Raw genomic sequence first — 24,002 nt, 5'->3', positions numbered from 1 at the left:
CCTCTTAATTAAATGCATAATTCATAAGCTAACAGTGTTCTGCCAACAGCTTCATTTTTACACATTTCCCCCATCAACAACCCCATTCCAAAAAGATTATTTACGTTGCTTTCCCCCCCTCAGCCCCAGCTTGGGAGCAGTATGGTAATAAGTCTGCAAACTCCAGTAGTTTTGTGGAGTTTTATGTTATCAGCTTCCAGCATTTTAGGGCTCTCATTAGAAATGATGCATCTCCAGGGAGCAATCAATGCCACTTTCTATACTTGGCTAAATCCTGCAACGGGCTCCCTTTTCCTGCAGATAATGTGAGACTTTGCTGTGCTCTGCAGTAAACCTGGGAGATGCAGCAATGAATTCTCAGTGTGACACAAGGGGTGTGCAGGCCCACGAGATCAAAGCCTCACTTTTGCATATTTACCTGCCCTTGGACTTTGAGGTGCCTTAAAGCAGCTCTTTCCTGAAGGAAACCTGGAGATGGAGGGGGGTTCCTGCAGGAAGGATCAGAAATAAGGGATGCAGGATGGCGTGATCTGTCTTGCAGAGACACACAGACTGTTTCCCTGTCTCAGGAACAGCTTTTTGCTGACTGCAGACTGTCTGGGCAAGCAGACCAAAGTGTGCAAAATTCTGATTCCTACTCATTTTTTTTGAAGGTCTCTAAGCTGCAAGATGGGGACTCTACAGAAAATGCTGAAGATTTGCAGGTAAATACTTAAATCTGTGTTCAATTAAATGCTGTCCACATTTCTGTGGAAGAAATACCTTGGATCTGCCTTCCCCCAGATTTCCCAAAGCACTGAGGGCTGGTACCCCAACGTGTTTTCCTGCCAGCTGGAATTCTTGCCTTCCTCCTTACTCAGACCTGCACTAAGACACCTCTGGGCAATAAAACCACTCTGAGTGCTTGAACCTGACATTTGGATGCCCAGATTTCCATGCCAGGATCGCTTATCCAAGAGAATCTGGAAATAATTTTAAGAATGAGTCATAGGGAAAAGCAGGAATTTCTCTGCCAAATTCTGGTGGTGGCAATTACAGAGTGAAAAAAGCCCTGACCCCCTCTAAGGGCATCCCTGTACCTGCCAAGGCTCCAAAAAGGATTCTCAGGAAGGTTCTTTAAAATATTTTATGGCATGGAACCAAAACCAGCCATGGGAGCAGGTGATGCAGCTGAATTCTCTGTGCAAGATGGAATAAAATAAAACTCTATTAAAGCCAACTTTGTGCTACACAGGCATTCTTCAGGAGGTCAATCTGTGAATTAATTAATCAATAAAAGAGAACCAGACCTTTTCTGTCCTGATTTCTGTTCTCAGGGGGCTCCAGCTGACTTCATTTTCTGAAGTTTCTCCTTGTCTGCTCCCCACCATTGCTTCAGGGACTACTGAGGAATTTTCCCATTAACTGGGAACGAGCACAGGCCCCTCTTAGTCATATTTAAATCCTTTTTTCCCCCCAGAATGAGGGATAGAAACACTCCCCCTCTCCTAGCTGCAGGTTCATCATCACCCATCTGCAGGCCATCCTTGCCTAGAGCCTAATTCAGCTCCACTAAACTCTGTAGAAACCCTAATTTTAATTGACTTCAGTGGGAGTTGGATGAAATCTCAAGAGGAAGGAGCCAAACTTTGGAGACTGAACTCTTTTTTTCATGCTTTTAAGGCATAATACCAACAACCTCCTCTCTTACTCAGTATCTTTTCTTGGAAAGTTACTGCAGCAACAGGTAACAGAGTAGAAAATCCAGAACTGTGTTATAAAATCTTTCATTTTGGGTCACTTGGAATAAATCAGATGAGCAGATCCACTGAATGAGCCAAAGAGGGGAGAAAAAGCCCTTTGCTCTCACTTTTATGGCAGAGCAGGAGTTATTTTATAGGGCTGCAATATTAGGGTGTGGTTGTTTGGGTTTTTTTTTTAATTTGTGGTGTCAGTGTCCCTTCTCACCCCAGAGACCCCAAAAGCTGGTTGATCCACTTCACCTTCCAGGTGGGCAATTCCTGAGCTTGGCCAGGCTGGAGAGCATCTCCCACCTCTGTCAGCCCTGAGAGCTCGGCTGGGAAAGAGCTGATAATCATTCCTGACTACAGATCTGGGGGACTGAACATTCCAGGGCTTCCCTCAGCCCAAGCAAACCCAAATCAGCGCTGCTGGATCCAGGCTGGGCTCGGGGAGGGGGCTCTCCCTCCCCCTGGAGCTGTGGGAAAGCTGGATTAAAGATTACAGGAGCAGAGAGAAAGGGACTCCCAGCCCTGGACTGAGTTCTGTAGAGGCAGAGACCCTTCAAACCCTCCCTTTCAGATCTGCACTTCATCAAGTGCAGCCTTTAATAGAAAATGCAGAAATCAAAGGCTCTTTCTCATCTCCCCCCATCCTCTGCACACACCCAGTTCCACGTTTCACCTCCCTCCCCAGCCTTCTGCAGGCTGAGAATTAGGAATTTTTACCATCCCCCAGCAGGTCCACAGGGGGCTCCTGCATCCTCAGGAGTGTTTTGGGGTTTCTGTATCCTCCCTGCAGCAAAGTCAGCAGGCAGGAAAGCCCAGAGCCTCCGTCCCACTCCCAGCCCTGGCAGCATCTCCACACCAAGAAATGCAAATGCAGAGTGATCCTGCTGCTCCTAACAAGATTAGCAACTTCCTTAAAGCTCTGCAGGGAGCCAGCTCCGAGGAAACAGCCTTTAGATCAGGCTTCACTTCTGAGGAAATAAATGAACAACAGTCCACCTCACAGTCTTGTGTCAAGTATTACCATTTAGGCAGCAGCTTCTGAAGCACAGGCAGGTCAAGCTCGTGTGTAGCTGCAGAAATTAAAGCTTCTTCCAACTTCCTGCCTCCATGCCTTTCCCTACCTCAGAGCTCTCTAGAAACCACTTTTTTTTTTTTTTTTTCTCACTAGTAAAATATTACTATATGTTGATGACACAGGGGAAAAGGGCTGACCTAAAGAACTTAAAGCAGAGCTGGGAGGAGGTTGAGGAAAAAATCCAGCTCACCTGGTCCCCCCTGCCCTGCTGAGCCTCTCTAACAAGCAGAGGGGTGGCAGAGCTGAACTCTGCAAGGTGTGGAAATGAGCCTCATAAATAACCAGAGACAGCAGTGCATGAATGAGTGAGGAGGGGCTGGGTCAGGCAACCCGGGGCAGCCCTGCTCTTGCTTTAACAGCTAATTACAGGCTGAGATATTTTTGTTTGTTAACTGTAATTTTTAATGTCCTAATTGATCTAAGGTATAAACTTGGGTGGGTGTTTTTTTCTTTCACGCTTGTGTTTGATCAGTCCTGAAAGTCCTAATATTAGTTCACAGCAATATAGAATTCTCTTTTTGTTCTCTGAGATGCTCTAAAGCTGATGTGAAAGCTGCTGGAGCAGCCTTTTTGTACATTTGTTTGTTTGCTTGGTGGGGTTTGTTTGTTTGTTTTTGGTTTATAGCTGACTAATATATTTTTGTCCTCTATTTAAATGAATCACTCATTTCTCTTGTACAAAAATAGGCTAGCAGTGCTCTCAGCTAAGAAACCAGCACACAAAAAAGAAGCAGCACATCTTTCCTTGTCACCTCTATTGGAAAATTAAGTTTAATTCCAATTGAGCTTTAAATATTTTAAATATTTTTGACCGTGGACCAACACTTAGGTGTCTGATAAGCAGCTGAGTGTCCAGAGGAGCTCTGCAGAGTTTCCCTGTGAGCAGGAGGTTTAACTCCAGTGCTGTGGTGCAGGACCAGACAAACTTGGCAATGTGAGAAAGAGAAGTGAGACACTTCCCTAGAGACCACGGGTGGTAGAAACTCTTCTGCAGCTCTCATTCCATCTCCTTGATGTTATAGGGGAGGAATTGAATTAATGAACCCTCCTTGTTTTCCATTCTATTATTTCTATTCCTCTTCTTCTATTGTTATCCTGGCTTTTAGAGGTTGGCAGGAGGTTTTACCCAGAGCTTCCTATTTCAAATTTCCTATATTAATAGCAGCTGCTTCAAACAGCTGCTGTACAGAGGGTTCCTGTCTTCCTTCAAGTCATTACATCACAGGAAAGGCAACTCTTTCCCTGCTGGTAGGGCTTATCTTCCAAATTCCTTGACATCTCTCTAATTCCTGACACATTTAAAATGCTGCACACAGCTCTTGTAAAGTGAGCTGGCAGCAGAGTTTGTAATCCTTCCTCCTGTAGGTATGGTGAGGTGGAGGCAAGGCTTGCAATTAAAGAAACCCTAAATACACAATCCTTTTCAACAAGAACGACTTCCCAGGCATCTTGGAATAGTCTCTGACTTGTCATGGCTCACCCCACGTACTCCATCCCCGTGGTATGTAATTTTGGATCCTGAGCAGAGTGCTTAGGGATGACAAAAGGACCCAGGCTCTGTTCTCTGGGGACTTGTTATTGCAGGGAATGGATTTTCCAGGCTGGCCAGCAGCTCCCAGCCCCAGCTGCAGGAGCACTCTGGGAAAGGCTTTGCTGCTGGATACCATTTTGTCACTTCAATTAATCTGGGGGGAGCTCACCTGGTAACTATTTATTTGTTCTGAATGTTTTCTTCCCCTCCTTCCTATTTGTCAAATCATAATTTTACCCTGCAGCAGGAGGGAAATAGATAGTTCAGTGGCTGCAGGATGGATGTGTTGTCTTTCTGCCTGTCCCACTGATACATTTGAGGAACTCTTTGAAGCCTTTCGTGCCCTTAAGGACCTTGTTTCACTTCATCTCCTTGATTATATCCTCCTTTGGTGTGGCTGTAAACACCCAGCGAGCTGACACTTCCTCTCCCCAGGACTGGAGGGGTTGCTGGTGATTGATGGGGTTTTCTCCCTCTCTGAAATACTGCCTCCTCTTTCCACATCACTATTTGCCTTCTCCTGGGAGTTTGGCTTATAACTCTGCTTCTTTAAGAAGGATTGAGGATTGCTGGGAGCTGGACATGGAAAGCTGCAGCTCCTGTGGAAGTGTGGTCACTGCTGCCAGAAGCAGGAGGTGAGTAATCCAAGAGCTGCTCATTCTTTAAGGGCAGAACAAGGCAATTTGGCAACTTTGCCATTGATATTTCCCCTCTGTTAATAAATACTTGCTTTACTTGGGTAAAATTTCCACCTGGATTTACCCCAGCCAGAAAGGAAGATCTTCAGGGGTTTATGGTGAGCACCCCCAAATAATTCATCAGAAAACTCCTTTCCATTCCCCATCTGAAGCACTGACAATTCCTATGAAACCTGATCTAGGCCCTCCTTTAAGCAGGCAGCTCACCTCTCCAGAAGCCCTTTCCAATCTAGATTATTCTCTGATTATCAGGAAGGGATAAAATCAGGGATTCAAGAGCAGAACCCAGACCTTCATGACAAATCCAATCCTGATGCAGGATTCAAACGAGGGCACTGCAGCAGCAAGCACTAAAAGGGAAAGGAGCCTTTCCATGCAGACTTGGAGGGGTTTTGGTGTAGGAGGAATTGCTGAGGGCTGCTTTTCTGCCATTCCATGAGGACCAAGGCCCTGGGATAATCAGGAATGTCAGCAGAGTCTTCATGCTGTTCTTGCTGTGCCCCAAGGAATGACAGGTTAAATTTCTACCTTGGTTTTTCAGTTTTTCTGTTCAGTGTTGGTGTGCAGCTTTTATCTTTAGATCAAGAGTTCCTGGGATCTTTCCACAGGGTGGTGAAGGCAAAACAATCCCGTTCCAGCTGGGGACTCCAGGACAATCTCTTCAAACTTCAGGCCCAAAGCATGAACAACGTGAAAAGAGGAGGGTGGGCAAGCCAGCAAGGAGGATGAAACTTCATCATTTGAAGCTGTTAATTGGGCTTCTGTATGCAAATGGGCTAAAACTGATAAAAATGAGAGCTCTTGTGACCAAGCCCTTCCTTGCTTCCATCTTGGAGCCATCTGGGCAGAGCCAGGACTGTGGCACTGGTACTGCCAGGGCGTGGCCTTTAAGGGCATTTCAATAAAAATTCACTTTATCCATCTTGGAGCCATCTGGGCAGAGCCAGGACTGTGGCACTGGTACTGCCAGGGCGTGGCCTTGGAAGGCACTTCAATAAAAATCCACTTTATCCCTCTTAACTCCAGCTGGCCTCTGTCCCTGCTCCTTAAGGCAGCACTACTCCCTGATATGATAATAAAATAATAAAAATAGTGAAGTTACATAAGTAAAATAATGTTGAATATATTAGAAAGTAATAAATATGAATAAAATAATAAAATAATAAATAAAATGTGATAATGAAATAATAGTAAAATTATTAAAATACCAAAATAATATATAATAAAAATAATGCAAAATAATAAATATAAATCAACTAATAAAATGTAAATACAATAATAAAGTTATTAAAATAATAAAATAATAAAATAATATAAATAGAATAATGACAATGAAAATAATAACATTATAAATATTAATAAATCAATGAAATTAAAATAAAATAATAATTAAATTATTAAAATAATAAAACTATAAATATTAATAAATCAATAAAATAATAATTAAATAATAATAAAGGGCCCTAAAATTGCATGAACCCAGCATCCTTTGAAGAAACAAAATCGAAATTTGTTGTAAACCCCGGTAACTGATGCAGGAGCAAATCCCAGTGCTAATCCCCCAGGGAATTTGCCCTCCTGAGGCAGAGCAGGGGCTGCTCAGGCTGTCCCCTCGTACCTCCGTGGTGGGGGGGAGTTCCACAGAGCAGGACCACTCCTTGTCCCTCTCTCACTGACACCGGGCTCCTCGGTCTGGTCTCGAAGTTTTCCAGGTCTTGAGGGAGAAGGAGAAAACAAGGCCTGGTTATTGTCCATCAGATTTATCCCACCTGCATCCCAGTCTACCCAATTTATTAACTCGGGAACAGTCCCGTGTTGGACAGCAGGATTTAATTTCATGGAGATATTTTATGCCAGAATAGCCTGTCCAGCCTGATGTCGTGGAATTACAGGATCATTAAGGCTGGAAAAGACCTCCCAGCTCCTCAATCCAACCATTACTGAGTCCTTTGGCATTCACAAAATATTTATAATATTTATTCCTGCAGCATTTCTACTGCAACTTTGGGAATTTGTGTTTGCAATTTCTATTTGCAAAGCCAGTTTTTTATTCCACTACTTTTTCCAGTGTAATTTTTTTGGATTTTGCAAGACTTAATCTACATGAGTTGGACAAAAACTGCATTTTGTAGTGTTTCCTTTTCTATAGAAATAGAGAACAGCTGTGTTCTATATATACAAGTGATAATTAAAGATCAGCAGGACTCCCACAGCGTGTAGGTTTCAATGATGATAAAAATATGTTGTTTTCTTGAAGATTCTGGGCTGGCCCAAACTGGCTGCAGTGCTTGGATATGTTTGAATTGCCTTGAGCTTTAGCACTGGTTTTAGAGGGGAGGAAGAGAGGACTTCCATTGGGGAATCTCCTGTCCGTGCCCATCTCCCACAGGTGATTTTTATAGCTCTTAATGTCTATTTTTCACCTGCTGCTTCCTCATGTTTCACTGAGATGTTGAAGAATTATCAGCTTGATTCCTGTTAATTCAATTACAAAACATGACAGAATAGATGTGCTTAAAAAAAAGATTATTTACTTTTTGATCCAGTTCACATCCTAATGAGAAGCCTTCCCATTTTCTTGGAGCCATTTGGGAAATGACTGCTCGAAACTAATTCAAAATATGCTTTAACACAATAAATACCAGCTTCCCCTCAAACCTCTTTATACCACAGAGCTGCAAACTGCCTGCCCTAAGCTCATTTTATTTACCTTGCTGCAGATTCTTGTTTCAAACAATTGTTCCATTTTTCATCAGCTGAACACCAACCTGAGCCAGAGTTCAATAGAGAGAAACAGCCCTCGTTGGTCAGAGCAATAACGATTACTACCTGTACAGCCTCAGCTATTTATGTCAATATATCAATTTTCTCCCCCTTAGCTGAACTTTACACAGTTAATTTTTCTTTTCCTCCTCTTCATCTCCTGGATATTGGTCTCCTATGAAGCCACTGTCTGCTCAGAGGGGGCTGGATTGAATTAAGCACCTGTGGCACCTCCTGGTGCTGTCATAGCACAATAGATGGGGGCTGTCAATACATGGGGAAAGGGTTTTAAACTCTGATGTTCTTTTAATTGCCTGCTGGCTACAGCTCTGCCTTGGATTATGGGTAGTCCAAGGGGAAAAAAAACAAGAAAGACCAAGAAAAATAGAAAAAAAAAATTATTTAGTTGTATTCCATCCTGTAATTCTAAATAAAGGACAAAATAGTAGATGGGTGTAATATGATTAATTAGGGCTTGGCTTCATTAGAGTCCAGTCTCTGAATTTGTGGATTTATTTACTTATTTTGAAAATTCCATCTGAGAATTTTTACCACTTTTTCTTTTTTTTCCTGGCAATTGTTTTCTGAGAGGAAAAAGGCCAGCACCAAATATTTGTGTGGAAAAGTGGACGTTGGAATTCCTGTCAAGATTTGCTTGGGGTGCCTGCTCTGGGGCTTTGTGCCCTGGGACAAGGAGGGAAAAGATCCTCAAATTCCCATATTTATTATATTAAATTTAAAAAAAAATATTAGAAAGGTGCAAAAATTCAGGGTTTTTTTCAGGATTCAGGCACTAACAGTAAAAATGGTCGCAGTTCCCTTTCCTATCTCTTTTCTTCAGCTGCTAATACGAAACAAATTGCAATTTCTCCTTAAAACTAGAGAAAACTCTGGGGCAGTATGGAAAATCTGTTCACTCTAAGTAATTCTTCCCAATATTTTCACTGTGGGAAATCAGCCCTATTTTTTTTCTTTTTTTTTTTTTTCTTTTTTTTTTTTTTTTTTGCTGAGAACAAAATTTCAGTTGTTATGAGACACCTGAGAAAGGAGGGAGAAAAAAAATCAAGGTAGCGCAGTGCAGCAGGAGGGAAAGGTTTTCCTGACAATTGAGAATTAACTGGGTAATACCTCGCTCTGAAATGGGAATAGATTTTGGAAAGTAATGAGCTGCTAGTAGCAATTTTTAGTTTAATGACACAATATGTCATGTTATCAGTTTTACTCTCATTTTAGGTGCTGTGTCACCTGTCCAGGTCTCTCCATTAAAAGCGTGATGAGTGTCCCTGACTGGAATAATTAAAAGCAGGAGGATGAGATCTCTTAGGGATCCACTGTTTTGCAGGGAGCAGGGCCATTTCTGATTGTATAATGGGATCATGGAAAACTTTGGGTTGGGAGGGACCTTGAAGCTCATCCAGCCCCACCCCTGAGACACCTTCCAGGCTGCTCCAAGGCCCTTCCAGCCTGCCCTTGGGCACTGCCAGGGATCCAGGGGCAGCCACAATTTCTCTGGGCACCCTGTGCCAGTGCCTGCCCACCCTCCCAGGGAGAAATTCCTTCCCAATATCCCATCTAAACCCACTCCCTTTCAGTGGAATCCATGTGGGGATGAAGTTGGCTGTGCCTTTTCAATCTCCACTTTTCAGCCTTGAGGATCAAAATCCGTAGGCAGGAGTTTGGGCACTTTCATGGCCTGTTTGTAGTTTTGATATACAAAGCAACTCGGATTTTCCAGTGAGGGAGAGGAGATTTCCATCCCTTTATGCTTATTAATCATAGGTATAAAAAAGCAGCTGTGGAGGCACATAAATCATCATTTAATCTTTTCATCTCGCCCATGACAGGGACAAATATGCAATGTCCTTATTTAACCCAATTTTTAAAGGCCTTTAGGAAAAGACATTTTCTTTAAAAAATTCATTGTGCTGCTTAACTCCGAGATCTTCATCACTCTGCATCCTTTGGAAGCCCTCACCTCCCCAAAATTTCCCAGGCCAAACCAGAAATGATCTTTTGCTTTGACTGATTTTGATAGATAATTGTACAAAGTGAATTTATTCGGTGCCTCTTTCTGTAATAAAGAATCATTGAAGAACAAAAGAACCCCAGACCTCTGAAAGAGCAAACCAGGGCAAAAGAGATGAAGAGAATTCATCAGTAGAGTCAGTGTTGCTTCTGTTTTCATCTTCATTGGACTCCTCCTGCAGGCAGGCAGCATCTCCCATGGAATATGGTGACACCTCATTCAAATGGGTTCAGTAATGAGCTCTGAAATAATCCACTTTTGCTTTGCAGTCCAGGTGCATGAGAGAGGGAAGAGGTGGACCCTCAGAAATTATGTTTGTCTTTGCCACAAAGATTTCTCCATCTATTTCCCAACCTGTGGGGCTGCATTTCCAACGATTTATTGCAATTTGAAATGTGTTAGGTGTATACATATCTATAGCAAAAAGAAAAATTACCTGAAGATACAAATGCAGATCTTCTACTTTGTTCTTGTTATTCTGAAATCCTGGCTGCTGTCAAAGCCCCTTCTCCTTGCCCTGGGTGTTGATTTACACCAGGAGAGCACAAGCTCTGTGTTCTTCCAGCTCCTGTTCCCTAGCACAGCTCTATAACGTAACATGACATAACCTAATAAAGCAGAATGTTGCTTGTCAAAAAGAGTATCAACTAAGAAGGCTAAGATCAGGTGTTTGGCACACATTTAGATTGCTAATATGCACTTAGGAATAAGATGACTATTTAACAGATGGTATATTTGCTAACTTCAGTGTTTCTGCAGAGATCTATAAATAAATTATCACCTAGTTCCTACATAATTCCTTTCATTCTTTGTCTGTATTTATCTCACTTGAAGAACAACGAGTTCCCTCACACTCCATTGCTCTCTCAGCTGCGAGTTTTAACAAAAAAAACACTTTTTTTTTTTTTTTCCCCCTGGATCTGTGCGTGTTGGCAGACTGCTCTTGGTAGAGCAGGATTAATCAGTTGGATGTGATAATGAGGTCGTGGGGGCCAAGCAAAATGCTCAGATGCACAAGTGATCCTTCCCAGGGAAGAGTGGGAATGCAAGGACTCAGCTGCGTGTGGCACGGCCCCATCTCCTGCTGGAGCGAGGAGGGGCTGTGCTCACAGCACCCCAAACATATGGCAGTTTGTGGGGTGCAGTCTGGGAATGGCTTTCTCTGATGGGAACAGGAATTCTTGAGGTGGAGGAGGCTGACAGCTCCTCGCTGGGAATGAAGGGAGGAGTGGGGAGAAGAAATGGCCCCGAGCATTTTTCACCTGGTGTAACCCAACTTTACCCTCTGGGGTCAAGGATGTCATCATGGAATTGCAGAAGGTTTGGGTTGGAAGGACCTTAAAGCCCATCCCAGTCCACCCCTGCCACGGGCAGGGACACCTTCCACTATCCCAGGGTGCTCCAAGCCCTGTCCAACCTGCCTGTATCCTGATTTATGGCCTGAAAGTCTTCCAGGTCGATTTTGAACAGACTAAAACCAGAGGTTGAGAAGAATATCAGTGCTGGATGAAGGGGACCGTGGGTGTCACTTTGCTGAGCACAAACCTGCCAGTGAGAGAAGCAAACCCAGGCTGGGGGAGGTGTTTGCCTGAAAACATGGTCTCTGGAGACAGCAACAAAATGGAAGTGGTGGACAGAAAACTTTCCTGCTGAAGCAAGTCCATTAATTAATAGGTTAATTAATAGGTTCAGCCATTTACTATTTATTCCTTAATGTTTTAAAGCTCCTAATAATAGAGATAATAATAAATTCCAGAGTGCTTTGGGTTGGAAGGGGCCTTAAAGCCCATCCTGTTCCACCCCCTGCCATGGGCAGGGACACCTTCCACTAGACCAGGCTGCTCCAAGTAACATCCAGCTGCTGACTGCTCATTAATATATTTATTCTAATTTCCCCACTATTACCCACACATCTGAGTTTTTTGTTTGGTTTATTTTAATTTAAAACTGCCTTACAGGTGTTGGAGTTGCAGTTTAACTGCACAACAGAGTGAAAGGTCAGTTTTCCTGGGATTAGGAAACTGCTTCTTAAATATGTTGGATGGGAACAAAAACCAAATGACAAGCAGGAACTCATTCATTTCAACCTCCCAACTGTGTTTGAAATTCCTGAACCTGCTCAGGGACAGTCCACCCAAATCCACCCTTTCCAAACCAGTCCATCCTAAGAAGGAGCACAGAACTTCTCCAAGGAACCAAGGAAACTTGGGTGGTTTAATATATGAAATGGTTTCAGACAATTAGAGAAACTCCAATTTATCACCTTGCATAATTACCACAGTTCATCTGAATTAATGTGATTTCATGCTTTCTTGAACTTTTGATGGTTTTTTTTCCCCTCATAAATGTTTTGTCATTACATAATCCCAAATATAATGGTTGTAATTACTTGGTATTGAAATGTGCAATGAATGTTAAGGCATGAGGAGTAAGAGCTCCTTACAAATTAGCCACGCTCCTGAGGACAAATCAATACAATTCCTCACATTTCCATGTGCCTGTGTCAAATTGTGATAGATCACTTCTGTTCCCTTTTTTTTTCTCCTTCTGTGTCTCTTAGAGCCTGTGAAATATTGCAGTAGGAGAGGTGTTCCTGCAGTGATGCAGCACAACAGGAGTTTCCTCACAGGGAAATGGGGTGCAGAGCTCAGCACTTTTCCAGGGAAGCTCCTGGTTAGGATTTGCTGGGAGTGTTTCCAGCACCTGTGTTAGCAGCTGACAATCAGTTACCTTCCTTTGAAATGAATTAAGCTCCCCATTTGGGGCTGAATTTGGTGCCTGAATCAGAGAATTTAGGTCTGTTATAACTACAGATAATAAAAATGAAGCCAATTGACTCTTTGAAATTATCTCAAGTTCTGGAAGGCCCCGTGCTTCCAGATTTTGGCTTTGCTATTTCTTCTCTCACAAAAAGGAAGTCCCAAAAAATTTGGGGTTAAAGCCCTTTTAGCTGTGCCCAAAAAATTTGGGGTTAAAGCCCTTTTAGCTATCCAGCCCATCCCAGACCCCTCCTGGACATCAATCCCTGTTCTTTGCTACTCCTGAGTATTTTTGCACTGAATTGCCTTGAAGGAGATGAGCACCAGTCTCTTGCAGCCTGGATACTACAGGGTGTGTTCTGGAAAAATCCTTCTTTCTCCAAATATCTCCCAAAGGAATGGCTAATCTCCTTCCCTCCAACTTCCACTGCAAAGTAAACTCTCTTTTTCAGCTTTCCAAACTGCTCTAAACTTGCTGAACAAACCCTCTGACAGTTCCTTTGTCTGGATAATACTGTCAATACATTAATCTTTCCCCGTTAGCATCTAATCTCAATTTTTTAAATGTTCTAATTGATTTTCTATGAATTCAATTCCGAGATTAAGAGTGGTGTTATCTCTAATTAAGGTGTCTCAAAGCCGCTTACTGTTTCCCATTTCCTGCCTTTTAAATACTTGGATTTTCTCCTCAACACCTGCTGAGTTCCCCTGCTCCATCTGAAGCACGGTGAGCCTTTAACGCCTCAGGGCTGGAAGGTTTGGAGCTGAGTCAGCCAGGAGCAGCCTGGGCAATGCCTGAGTGTCTCCTTTCACCAGGACAGGTTAAAAATCCACTGGAATTCCCACTTTTGTTCTCATTTCCACCCTAGGGGAGCCCTGCATCCCAGACAGGGTAAAGGAAAAGCTGCCATGACCCCCAAAACTCCCTGATGGAGCTGCTTGTCAAAAAGAGAGGGAAAATCACAATCACTGCTCCTGTCCTTAGCTGTGTAATCATCCAAAGACCTTCAGCAGTGCTTCCTTATTTAGTTAAATTACTTTGGATCTTCCAAGGGCAAGGACCTGTGATTTACACTTCAGGATGGCCACAGGCCCCGGGTCCTCAATTCAGCCTAAATGATCTGAATGGCCAATCCAGGCACTCACTTTCAAGGTGGGCAACAATAATTTCTGCCACAGTCTGATTGTCTTATTCAATTAAAGAGTGAAAATGCCCTTTTCAAAGTAATATCAAGCTTCTCTAGAGGAAGAAAGTGGAAGGTCACAATTAAATTAAACAGGGAGGGTGAGGTGAGAGGGGGAAAAACCCTGAGCTGGCTTGATTTTTGTTCATGCACCAACAAACCCGGAGCACATGAACATATGCTGGGAAGCTGTAGAGCTGGTCTACATCTGGCCTTTGTTATTTTTTTTTCCCCCTGCTTTTACAGAGTTAGCAGCATAAAATATTAAATTTCTCTTCTGAGCTGAGCACAGGACTTGCTCTGAGCAGTAAGTGTTGACACAGCCTTAGGGCTCCTGCTCCAAAGCCCATCTGCAGGCCAGAGGCACAGCTGAGGAGCTGCCCCTCTCCCAGGGAGGGGCACAGAGGGAATATTGGTTAAATATTTCATATTCCTGAACAGTTTTCTCACTTGTCACGGCACAGTTCATTTGTCACCTGTCATCACCAGAGTCACTTCGCCGTCTGCAGGAGTTTTCTCCAGACTGGAGAGCTCTTAAAGACAGATTTCTCTCCCTGGGCTGAACCTCAAGGGTTGGATTTCTCCCTGCCACAACTAGAGTGATTCTCCTGACTCCCAGGGGACATGGCCCTGGCTGCTGTGGCAAATGTCCTTTTGGCAGGGGGTTAATTCTTACCAAACCCTCTCTCCCTCATATTTCCCACAGCAATCTGGTTTTAACTGCAGGAGGAGATGGTTCAGGAACTTCTCCCTTCCCTCAGACCTTGACCATGTTGTTTGGGACACGCAGCTGTACCCTGGTCCTGCAGGAAGCACCTCTGGCATCCCTGCCCTGGGTTCTGATGGATACAGTCCCACCTAAGGCAAATAATTCTTTCTATAATGCTTCTACCAACAAAACAATAATCAATAATAATCGTAATACATTCAATAAAAAATGGCAAGGAAGAGAGGAAAAGTGGCAGGGAAGAAAGAGCTCTCACACCCTGCTGACAATGTCCGTGCCCGTTTCAGCCCTTCCCAAACTCCTGCCCAGCCCTTTGAAGATCTTGATCCAGCACAGAATTACTTCTTGTAGAACTCTCCTGAGTTACCCCCAGCCCGTTCTTTACCTCCCTCATTCCAGCTGCAAAGCCCCCAAAGAATTCCTTCCAATGGGAATTTTAAGATTTACCCGAGCGATCGATGGGGGGATTTTGGGATGTGAATCCTGTCACTGGGATTTCAGGTCTAGGTTACATTATTTGTTCTTGCTGTAGCATTTAGAAATGGATATTTACAGCTCAGTGCATTCTCTGTGCCAGATGTGGTTTTGCTGTTGAGAAAAGCAACACCTGTGACCTCATTCCTTCACTCCATGCAAAGTCCAAATGTTGCACACTGTTCTCCAGTATCAGCTACAGAATAGACATTTCATCTGCTGCCTTCAAACATTACACAGGACCAACCTTCACTGCAAAAATAACTGATCAATCAATTTCATTATTTTTATAAGAAAAAAAAAAAAGCCAATCATTTATTCCAAATAATTTAGTATTTTTTTTCTCTTGCAAACCTCCACCATAACTTTTTTTGTCACACCAAAAAATGAACAATCTGATGTGAACATTGTGGATATTTCACTCAATAATGTATTGGAATCTACATCATCTTGTCTGTAATGAAAGGAGAGCAGATAAAATAGCAGATCTAGACTGCAAACACAGACAGGTTTTATCCTTCCCCAGTATTAAATTTTATCAATCAGAATCTATCAGCTCCGGGACCTGTGGATGCTTTGTTCCCCACCATATCTCAATCACATATATTGCTTTTCCAATACAACTGGCAATGGGTTGATTTAGGATAAACACTTTTAAAGGACCTAAAGAAGAGTAAGTAATATAGAACTAAAAGATAATCTTCAAATACTTCTATGTTCCCATTGCTACTTTATCTGCCTGGTTTGCTGCCTGTAATGCTCCTTACAACCTCTCTGCAATGTAGATCTCTGTTTCACAGATAAAAAACCTCCTTTTATAATAAAAGTCTAAGGAACTAACCTGGAATAAGGCAGCTTTAACCAAGTGCTGCTAGAGCAGAGCCTTGAACACGGTGATTAAATACTCTTAGAGAGATGTTTAAAGCATTGGAGGGGCAGAAAAGTGGAATTTCTGATGTGCCTGGCCCTGTTACAATTTAAAATAAACAGGACACTCGGTGTCAATGGACATCATGAGGGCCCTGAGAATGCAGAGGAGACTAAAAGAGGGAATGTTGGAGAAAGCAAACCCCCTTCCTTATGGAGATATCTTCTGGTTTTAAGATTCCAGGCTGCTCTCTGTGTCTTCAGGAATGTCAGGAGATTTGCATAATCCCATTCTTGTGATACCAGAGTTTTAAAATAGAAGTTCTGTTATCAGCCTGCCTTGTCCTGTCAGCAGGCAGGTGAAACCCTTCCAGGCTTCCTGCTTCATCCCTGCTGAGTGGTGGCTCCTGCTTTTCCTGGAGCCTGTGAGAGGCTCTGTGTGCACAGGATTCTGCAAAGAAATAAACAGTGGGAAGCTCAGCGGGGAGATGAGCTCAGCATGGAGAGGTCTTGCAGTGGTTTTGGTCTTGGAGTGATTAAATTGCAGCACTTCAGAGGGTTCTCTGCATGTGTTCTGCTCAAAGAGGCCTTGAAGGATGCCCAGTGCCCCAGCTGGGGTGGGTAGAGCAGGACAGTGACCCCTTAGAGAGCCCTCCCTGTTGGAACCAGCCCAGAGGAGGCCAGCAAGTTGATCAGAGGGCTGGAGCACTTCTCCCGTGAAGACAGCTGGGAGACTTGGGGCTATTACTCCTGGAAATGTCATATTCCTTACAACAGTGGTTCTCACCAGGTTTTTCCTGATTTTCTGAAGAAACTCTGTGAAGCAAAGGGGCAAAAAAAGGAAAACAAGCCTGAGGCTGCTGGGTCTGCTCCATGGAGAGCATCCATTAAGCAAAGACCTCGGTGTGGTCTCCTGCCACGGGAACTGCTGCAGAGAGAGCTGGAGCAGAGTGTCCATAACAATCAGAAGTGATAAATGAAAGTTCTCTTTCTTTCCACTCCAAGCAGAATTTTGACAAAACACAGGGTTTATTTTCTGTAACTCATTCTGCTCAGAAGCTGGCCCTCAGCTCCCCACACCAGGGAGGGTGGCTGCTGCTGCTGCTGCTGCTGCTGCTGCTGCTGCAGGGTTATTGGATTCTACCTGTGCTTTAAAGTCCAAAAGGCAATTTTGAGCTGTGAGCCTGTTTAGTGACATATGGAAGAGATGACAGCAGCACTTCCATCCTCCAGACAGGATCGATCCACAGCAAATGTTCCCACTGCAGGTTGCATTTGTCCCTCCGAAGCTGAAGGGAAGACTGGGAGGTGTTACCAGGATCACCAGGAGGGCTGTGAAGAGTGTGCAAAGGAGAATTTTGTGGCTGATTTTCCACATGTCTGCAGCTGAGGTGTGTTTCTGTATCAGAGGAAGTGGGGTTGGAATGAGATAGGCTCCAAGGTCCCTCCCAAACCATTCTAGGATTATATAGAAAGCCACTTTTTTAAAACAGGTGGGGTCAGTGCATTACTCAGCATGTGGAGGGTAGAGAGTGGTGCTAGAATGAGGATAGAGCCTGAGAGAATTAGGATTGTTCAGCCTGGAGAAGAGAAGATGTGGGGTGACCTCATGGTGGCCTTCCAGTGCCTGCAGGGAGCTACAAGAAAGATGAAGAGAGACTTTGGAAAGGTCCTGGAAGGACAAGACAAGGGGGAATAGCTTCCAAACTGCCAGGGGGCAGGGTTAGGTGAGATATTGGGAAGGAATTCCTCCCTGTGAGGGTGCTGAGGCCCTGGCACAGGGTACCCAGAGATGCTGTGACTGCCTCATCTCTGGAAGTGTCCAAGGCCAGGCTGGACAGGGCTTAGAGCAATCTGGGGCAGTGAAAAGTGGCAGAGGGTGGAACTGGATGATCTTTAATGTCCCTTCCAACCAGGCCATTCCATGATTCTCTGTAGGCAGAGGCAATTCTATGGTTTCACCTGACACGTCCCTGAAGGGGAAAAGGGAATTTAGAAAGCCAAGTCAAACTTTTGGGGATGTATTTTTGATGATGAACTTTTCCTGGCACTGGCAAGCTGAGCTCTTCCTGCTTCCTGCTCCTCAGTTATCATCTGGTCATCCCTGAGTGCCTGTTGAGTGCTGAACTGAGCAGTTTATGCCTCCTTTTGAGAAAGAAAGGCACTGCCAGAGTTCATTCCTGCAATCATCTGCCAGGGAGCCTGATCAGCATTCCAGCCCCTGTGTGCTGTGATGAATTAACAATCAGCTTAAAGACCCAGAGAGCTTTACTCCAGGTGGTAGTTACAACAGCTAGCACACCTTTTAATCAAATACAATTGTTACAGAGGGATTTCTGGACACACACAGCACCACAACACAGCCCAGCCAGAAGTGTAGGTGCCATTTAGCCTTAAATTCATGCATGTCCAGACTTTGCAAATTCAGCCTATCTGATCCAAGCCTATTGATTTTTCCATTTTCTGTTTCAAAGCATACACTGCCAGTGAAAAGGGTTATGACATCCTGAGGCTGCTGGATTGCTTTGTGATGTTTCTGTAATTTGTGTGCACTCAGAGGTAAATAACACGATGAAGTAATCAGATGAAAAGTGGGCTTTCATGCTGGCTGAGCATCTCCCAGCCAGCCCCTCCAACAGGGCTCTGCTAAAGCTCAGCCTGTCACCATCCAGCAAACACTAAATGGGTTTGATTTGGTTTAATATATTCCTCCCTGAAATGGTTAAATGCTAATGATGGGCTGTTATTTTTGTGTTTCGGAATGACAAAAACTCAGTCCAGGAGCAATTATTGCCTCTAATTTGTTATTTCAGCAAAACTGTGTCTTCTGTCTCTGACAAAAAGCACATGGAAGCTCTTGGGAGCTGCAGATTTCATCCCAAGTGCTCCAGCACTGTCACTCTCAGCCACACTGCTGTGAGCACATCATCACTGGCCAAGAGCAGGGAGGGGGGCAGTGTCTGGAAAATGCTGTTGGGAATAAGCACCAAACAAAGCCCTTGAGCACCACTTTGAAAACCAGGAGAATGTGGTTGGAGCCCAAAAGCTCCAAGGAGAAATCCTCCCTGGGTCTGTAGCATTGTGGGGAACTTTAAAATGCAGGGTCTAATGGCTCCACTGTGTGCCCTTCTGTGTGGTTCAGGGCAAAGTGACCAATTCTAGGCAGGAAATTAGATTGTGGTTGTTGTTTCTCAAAATTCCAGGTCTGAGAAAGCTGCAATCATCATGACTTACATCATCAAGGGTAGAACAATTTGACTGAGAATCTAATTTAAGATCCCTAAGCAACAAGATGCTTTCAATTAATACTGAATTTTCTGGGTTTATGCCCTGAATAATTATGAATTAGGTTTCCATTTGATTCTTTTTCATTGTGGAGTCCTTTATTTATCCTGGTTTGTTTAATTGCACTTCTTAATTCTCCTGCATATCCCTTAATGCCTCTGCTATAGATGTGTCTGAGAACTAAAAGAACAAGTAACAGGCTTGGACAGGCTGTTTCATGCAGCCTGTTACAGGGATTTCCCTCAAGACCAGTTGTTTGCACACAGTTATTTTTGCTTAAAACTGAGGAAATAATTAAAGCAAATCCTCTGTGTGCCTTGGGAGAAAGTTCTGGTTGAAGCCATACTGAAGCAGTTTTCCCCAACAGGTTTTTGTCTTTTTTTTTTTAAAGACAGGAAATGCCTTCAAGAAAAATGCCTTAGTAAAAATTTCACCACTGAACGAGTGGCCAAGCTTTGGAACTGGCTGCCCATGGAAATGATGGAGTCCCCATCCTTGGAAGTGTTCAAAAAATGAGTAGATGTGACATTGTGTGACATGGTTTATGAGCAAGGAGGACTGGGCAAAAGCTGGACTTGATGATCGCAAAGGTCTTTTCCAACCCTGTTAATTCTATGATTGATTCTATGTGATTCTATGATTAAAGATGAAAAAGACCTCCAGCCTGTGACCTAACACCACCCTATGAGCTACACCATGGCACTGAGTGCCTCATCCAGCCTTTTTTTAAACCCCTCCATGGACAGTGACTCCACCACCTCCCTGGGCAGCCCATTCCAATGTCCAGCCACTCATTCTGTGAAGAACTTTTTCCTAATGTCCAGACTAAACTTCCCCTGGGGCAGCTTAAAATCCTGAACTGATTCTGTGTGGTCATCTGATTTCAGGGCTTCCATTCTGTTATCTCCTTATCACAAGAGTGTCACATCTGCTTGGTGTTTCTCGTGGGCAGATCCTCAGAGCACTGACTCTCCTTCACAAAGCAGCCACCTCAAGAGTGTCACACCTGCTTGGTGTTTCTCGTGGGCAGCTCCTCAGAGCACTGACTCTTTCTCCTTCACAAAGCAGCCACCTGACTCCAGCTCCCTTCTCACCCAGCCACCCCACTCTTTTATAACACTCTTCTTCTCACTGGGTACAGCTGTGCCTGGTAAAGTCAGGCCTGTTCCTAATCTTTGCTCATTGGCCCTGCTGCAACTCCTTAGGGCTGAGATTACTTTCTACACCATCTCTATTTTCTTATATTCTATCCCCGTACAGTTCTGAGCTGTGGAAAAGCTGAAGGAAAAGCTCTCATGTCCTCATCTCCTCCTTCAAGCTGAGTCGGGCCTAGCTCCAAGATGAGCTTCCCAAACCTCTGACTTCATTTTAGGCTGAGCTGAAGAGTTCCAGGTGACCTTGAGCTGGGTGTCACCGCTGACCTGGCAGGGGAGAAGCCCCGTGGGTGGCAGGCCATGACCCCAGCCTGGAGAAGGACAAGGACAAGGACCCTGCTCCTGTGCTTGGCGCTGCCAAGGCCTGACACCAAAGCTTTACAAACCTCCACCCCAACAACTGCAAAGACACACGTGGGCTGCTGCAAATGTACTGCTGGCAGGGGAGCAGGAGACGTGCAGGATTTATGGGGAGCTTTTGAGTTTATTTATGACAAAACCATCCTCGTGCAAGCATGCCGAGGGCCTGCCATCCTTGCATCCCCCTAATGCATTTACGTGCTCCCTCTCCCTGACACTGCCTCTCATTTTCAGCTTGTAGCTTTAATAATCTATGCCACTGCCTTCTGTACAATATTCCTCCTGCAGCTTTCCTTTGACAGCTCTGGTTTTAATAGAGGATAAGCACCAAACTCCAGCTGAATCTGAAGACATATTTCTAATCTCGCCCCGCATTTATTTTGCTTCTCGGAGAACTTCCTATCTTGAACAGAGGAAAAAAGTATTTTTTATATATTAAGTTGACATGTTGAATAGGTTTCTGGAGGTATCATTAATTCAAACTCCAACTCAGAGCTAGTTAGCTTGTAGTAAAGAGACAAATACACATAAACCCTGGTGCTTGGATAATAGGTTTGATTCAATTCTTTATCAGGGAGATTGCAATAATATGCCAGGCATTCCAGTCCAGGGAAAAATCCCATTTTGTGAGGTGTTGAATGAAAGTGTCATCACAGCAACGTGCCTGCCTGCCTGCCTGGGTTTTAAGATATAGCCTGAAGTATTGGTTGAAACAAAGAATTAAATTGGATGGCAACATGAAAATAAGAAACAAGGAAATGTTGACTGTGAAATAAGAGTTTCAAAGTAATTTGTTCCACTATTCTCATCAGGTCATTATGACGTTTTCCATGTACTGTGGGGTTTTTTCCTATTGTAAGACAACTTAAAACTCCCAGTTCTGCAGTGATGCTGCTAAATTGAAGCATTTTCCTGTAAATTTGTGCTTGTCAGTGTAAATAACAGCCTTTGATTTGTCTGTCCTCTCTCTTCCCCATGGGGAAGGAGGTAAATGTCTGTCACCACTACTGGTAAAGTGGTGCAGTGCTTGATTATGGGATGAATTTAGGATTCTGTGGTGCTGTTGGAGCTGGAGGACTGGAGCAGGCTGAGGGCTGGGGGCAAACCAGACCCAGCTCTGGGATCTGCTCCCTGCAGGAACTTTGGGAAGTGTTTGGGTGGGGGTATAAAGCTTAAATAAAGGAACTGCTTGGTATAAAATGCTGAATAATCACCAGAGCCTTCTTTCTTTCACAGATATTCCTGGTTTTCCTTTCTTCCTCCCACTTTTTTTTTCAATTTTTTTTTTTCACACCTTGTTTCTGCCTTCATTTAAGGATATTCCCTTTCCTTAGATTTTTCCCCAGCTCCCTGCCTGGCCTGCCTTGGTTCCTTGGGGATTACAGACTCCATGGACAATTTTGAGGTGGCTGTCTATTCTTGCCCCTTTCTAAAATGGAATTTGTTCTGTCACTAACCAACTTTCGCCTCCAAATCTCAAAAACATTTTCCACACAGGAAGTCTGGCTTGAAAAAATGTTTCAGCAGAAAAAGTGGTAAATAATGAATTTTTTTTTTTTTTTTTTTTTTTTTTTACCTTTGACCAGCTTGGAAATCAAAGCTGTTTGAGAAATTCAGGGTAAAACATTATTAAATGAGGTACCAGTGATACACCTTTTGATCAGCCCTGCTGAAAGACACTCTGTGAACCAGCCTGACCTCTGATGTCTCCTTTGTGTAACCCCTGTGACACGAGGTTTGCTCTGAGAAATGGAACAAGATTAATAATTAATCCTTTTGCTGGTGTCTGAAATAGTGACACAAGGTTGGCTTTAGTCACATGTTTTATTAATGAGCTTTGAAAACAATTGCTTTTTCCCAGCAACAGACTGCTCTGAGCTTTACATTGAGAAAAAGAAGAAGGGCTGGAGGGAATATCTGGAGATTTTTGATTGTCACTGTTGTTCCCCCCCTCCCCAGGGCATTCACAGAACTCGGTCACTGCGTCCAAACCTTGTGGAAAAGGTTGTGAAGTTGTGAAGGAGTGAAACGGGGAGCAAAGATGAAATAAACTTTAAATCATCTCAAGACAGACAACGTGCTCCACCTGAGGGAGCTGAAATATGAAATATTTCAGAGAGCAGCTCACACTTTTGCACATGGTGTAAGGAAAAGGAGTGTTTCTTTGGTAATGTAAAAAAAAAAAAATCAAAATCAGCGTGCCAATTAGGGGAACAATGGTTTTGTGTCTCAATTAGACCTCATTAGCTACAGAAAACTCAAAGCTCAACTTTTTGCAACAATTTCCACCCCCCAGCTGAAGCTACCTGCGGGATAACAACAAAACCACTGTCCTAAAAAGTGAGAGCACCTTTATTAAGTGAAGATAATTGTGCTCATCTTCCTTGACCTTTCAATTTCCTGATTTTTATTCTGGCTCCCGAGGGCAGCAGCCATCAGATGTCTGGTTTTGTTATTAATATTTGCTAGGAACATTTTGGGGTTTTTTTGGAATAAGCAGTGCAGAAGGAAGTTGAACCTTTTGGACAGAATCCCCAATGATCCTTTAATTACCCAATAAATTACAGTCCATGTGCAGAATTAATAGGAAAATAATGCTCTAATAAATATGATCTTCCCAACTTACATGCAAATTGGAGCTTTGCCTTCCTGCTCAGAATTGTTCCAAATGAATTTGTGGCCAAACACTGGTATGTTCCAATATCCTGATTTTTATGTGGGTTATTGATTGCCAAGCTGCCTCCAACCAACCTGTAGTGATAACTCATGGTAAGATCAATATCTGTGCCATTTTGCTTCCACCTTTGAGGGGAAAAAAATCAAATTATGCTTATAATTTACAGAGCCTATTCATATTTATCTTAAATAGTGTGCTGTAGCATACCTGTAATGATAAAAATGTAGTTAAATATCACAAAATTAGATCATTTTTCACACACCACTGCTTCTTACATCAATCATAATGATAGCAATAATGGCATTCTTTGGAAAATCTTTACTTCAGTCACCAGCGTTCACCCAAATGTCCACAAAAAGTAATTATAACTTATTCAAACAAAGTTATCCATTCAGACCAGAGGGGGGGTTATACCTTGTCTACAACTACATTATTTTTTATGATATGAATTTGCTTTACAGCCCTTGCAAACGATTAATCATGACTTTGGCAACCAAAATGCTTTGGAGATGTAGATGAGGAAGGATTGCACTTGAGAGGGCAGAACTGGAGCTGGGAGGGAAGTTTTTATGCAGTGAGTCTGAGACTGATCATTTAATGATGAGAACGCTGCTGTTTTAAATCTTCATTTGTCCCCGTTAGTCCACTAAGCAGAAAATGGATTGTGTCTGCAACATTACCCAGATGTTTAC

General features: G+C 43.4%; 1 protein-coding gene across 1 annotated transcript in view; it reads right to left on the bottom strand.

The window, feature by feature from the left end:
- Positions 1–23,416, bottom strand: part of CNTN6 (contactin 6) — a 78,644-nt gene extending 55,228 nt beyond the window's left edge. The window contains exons 1-2 of the mRNA XM_059856844.1: positions 23,260–23,416; positions 6,653–6,748 (exon numbers count right to left, since the gene is read on the bottom strand). Of these exons, the coding sequence (XP_059712827.1) occupies positions 6,653–6,748; positions 23,260–23,401 (238 nt within the window). The 5' untranslated portion in view covers positions 23,402–23,416. The remainder of the gene's footprint in view (positions 1–6,652; positions 6,749–23,259) is intronic.
- Between the last annotated feature and the right edge of the window lie 586 nt (positions 23,417–24,002).

The sequence above is a fragment of the Haemorhous mexicanus genome, chromosome 11 (assembly GCF_027477595.1).
Source record: "Haemorhous mexicanus isolate bHaeMex1 chromosome 11, bHaeMex1.pri, whole genome shotgun sequence".
NCBI lineage: Eukaryota > Metazoa > Chordata > Aves > Passeriformes > Fringillidae > Haemorhous > Haemorhous mexicanus.
The sequence above is the reverse complement of the archived record's forward strand: the minus strand, read 5'-3'. Positions and strand labels throughout refer to the sequence as shown.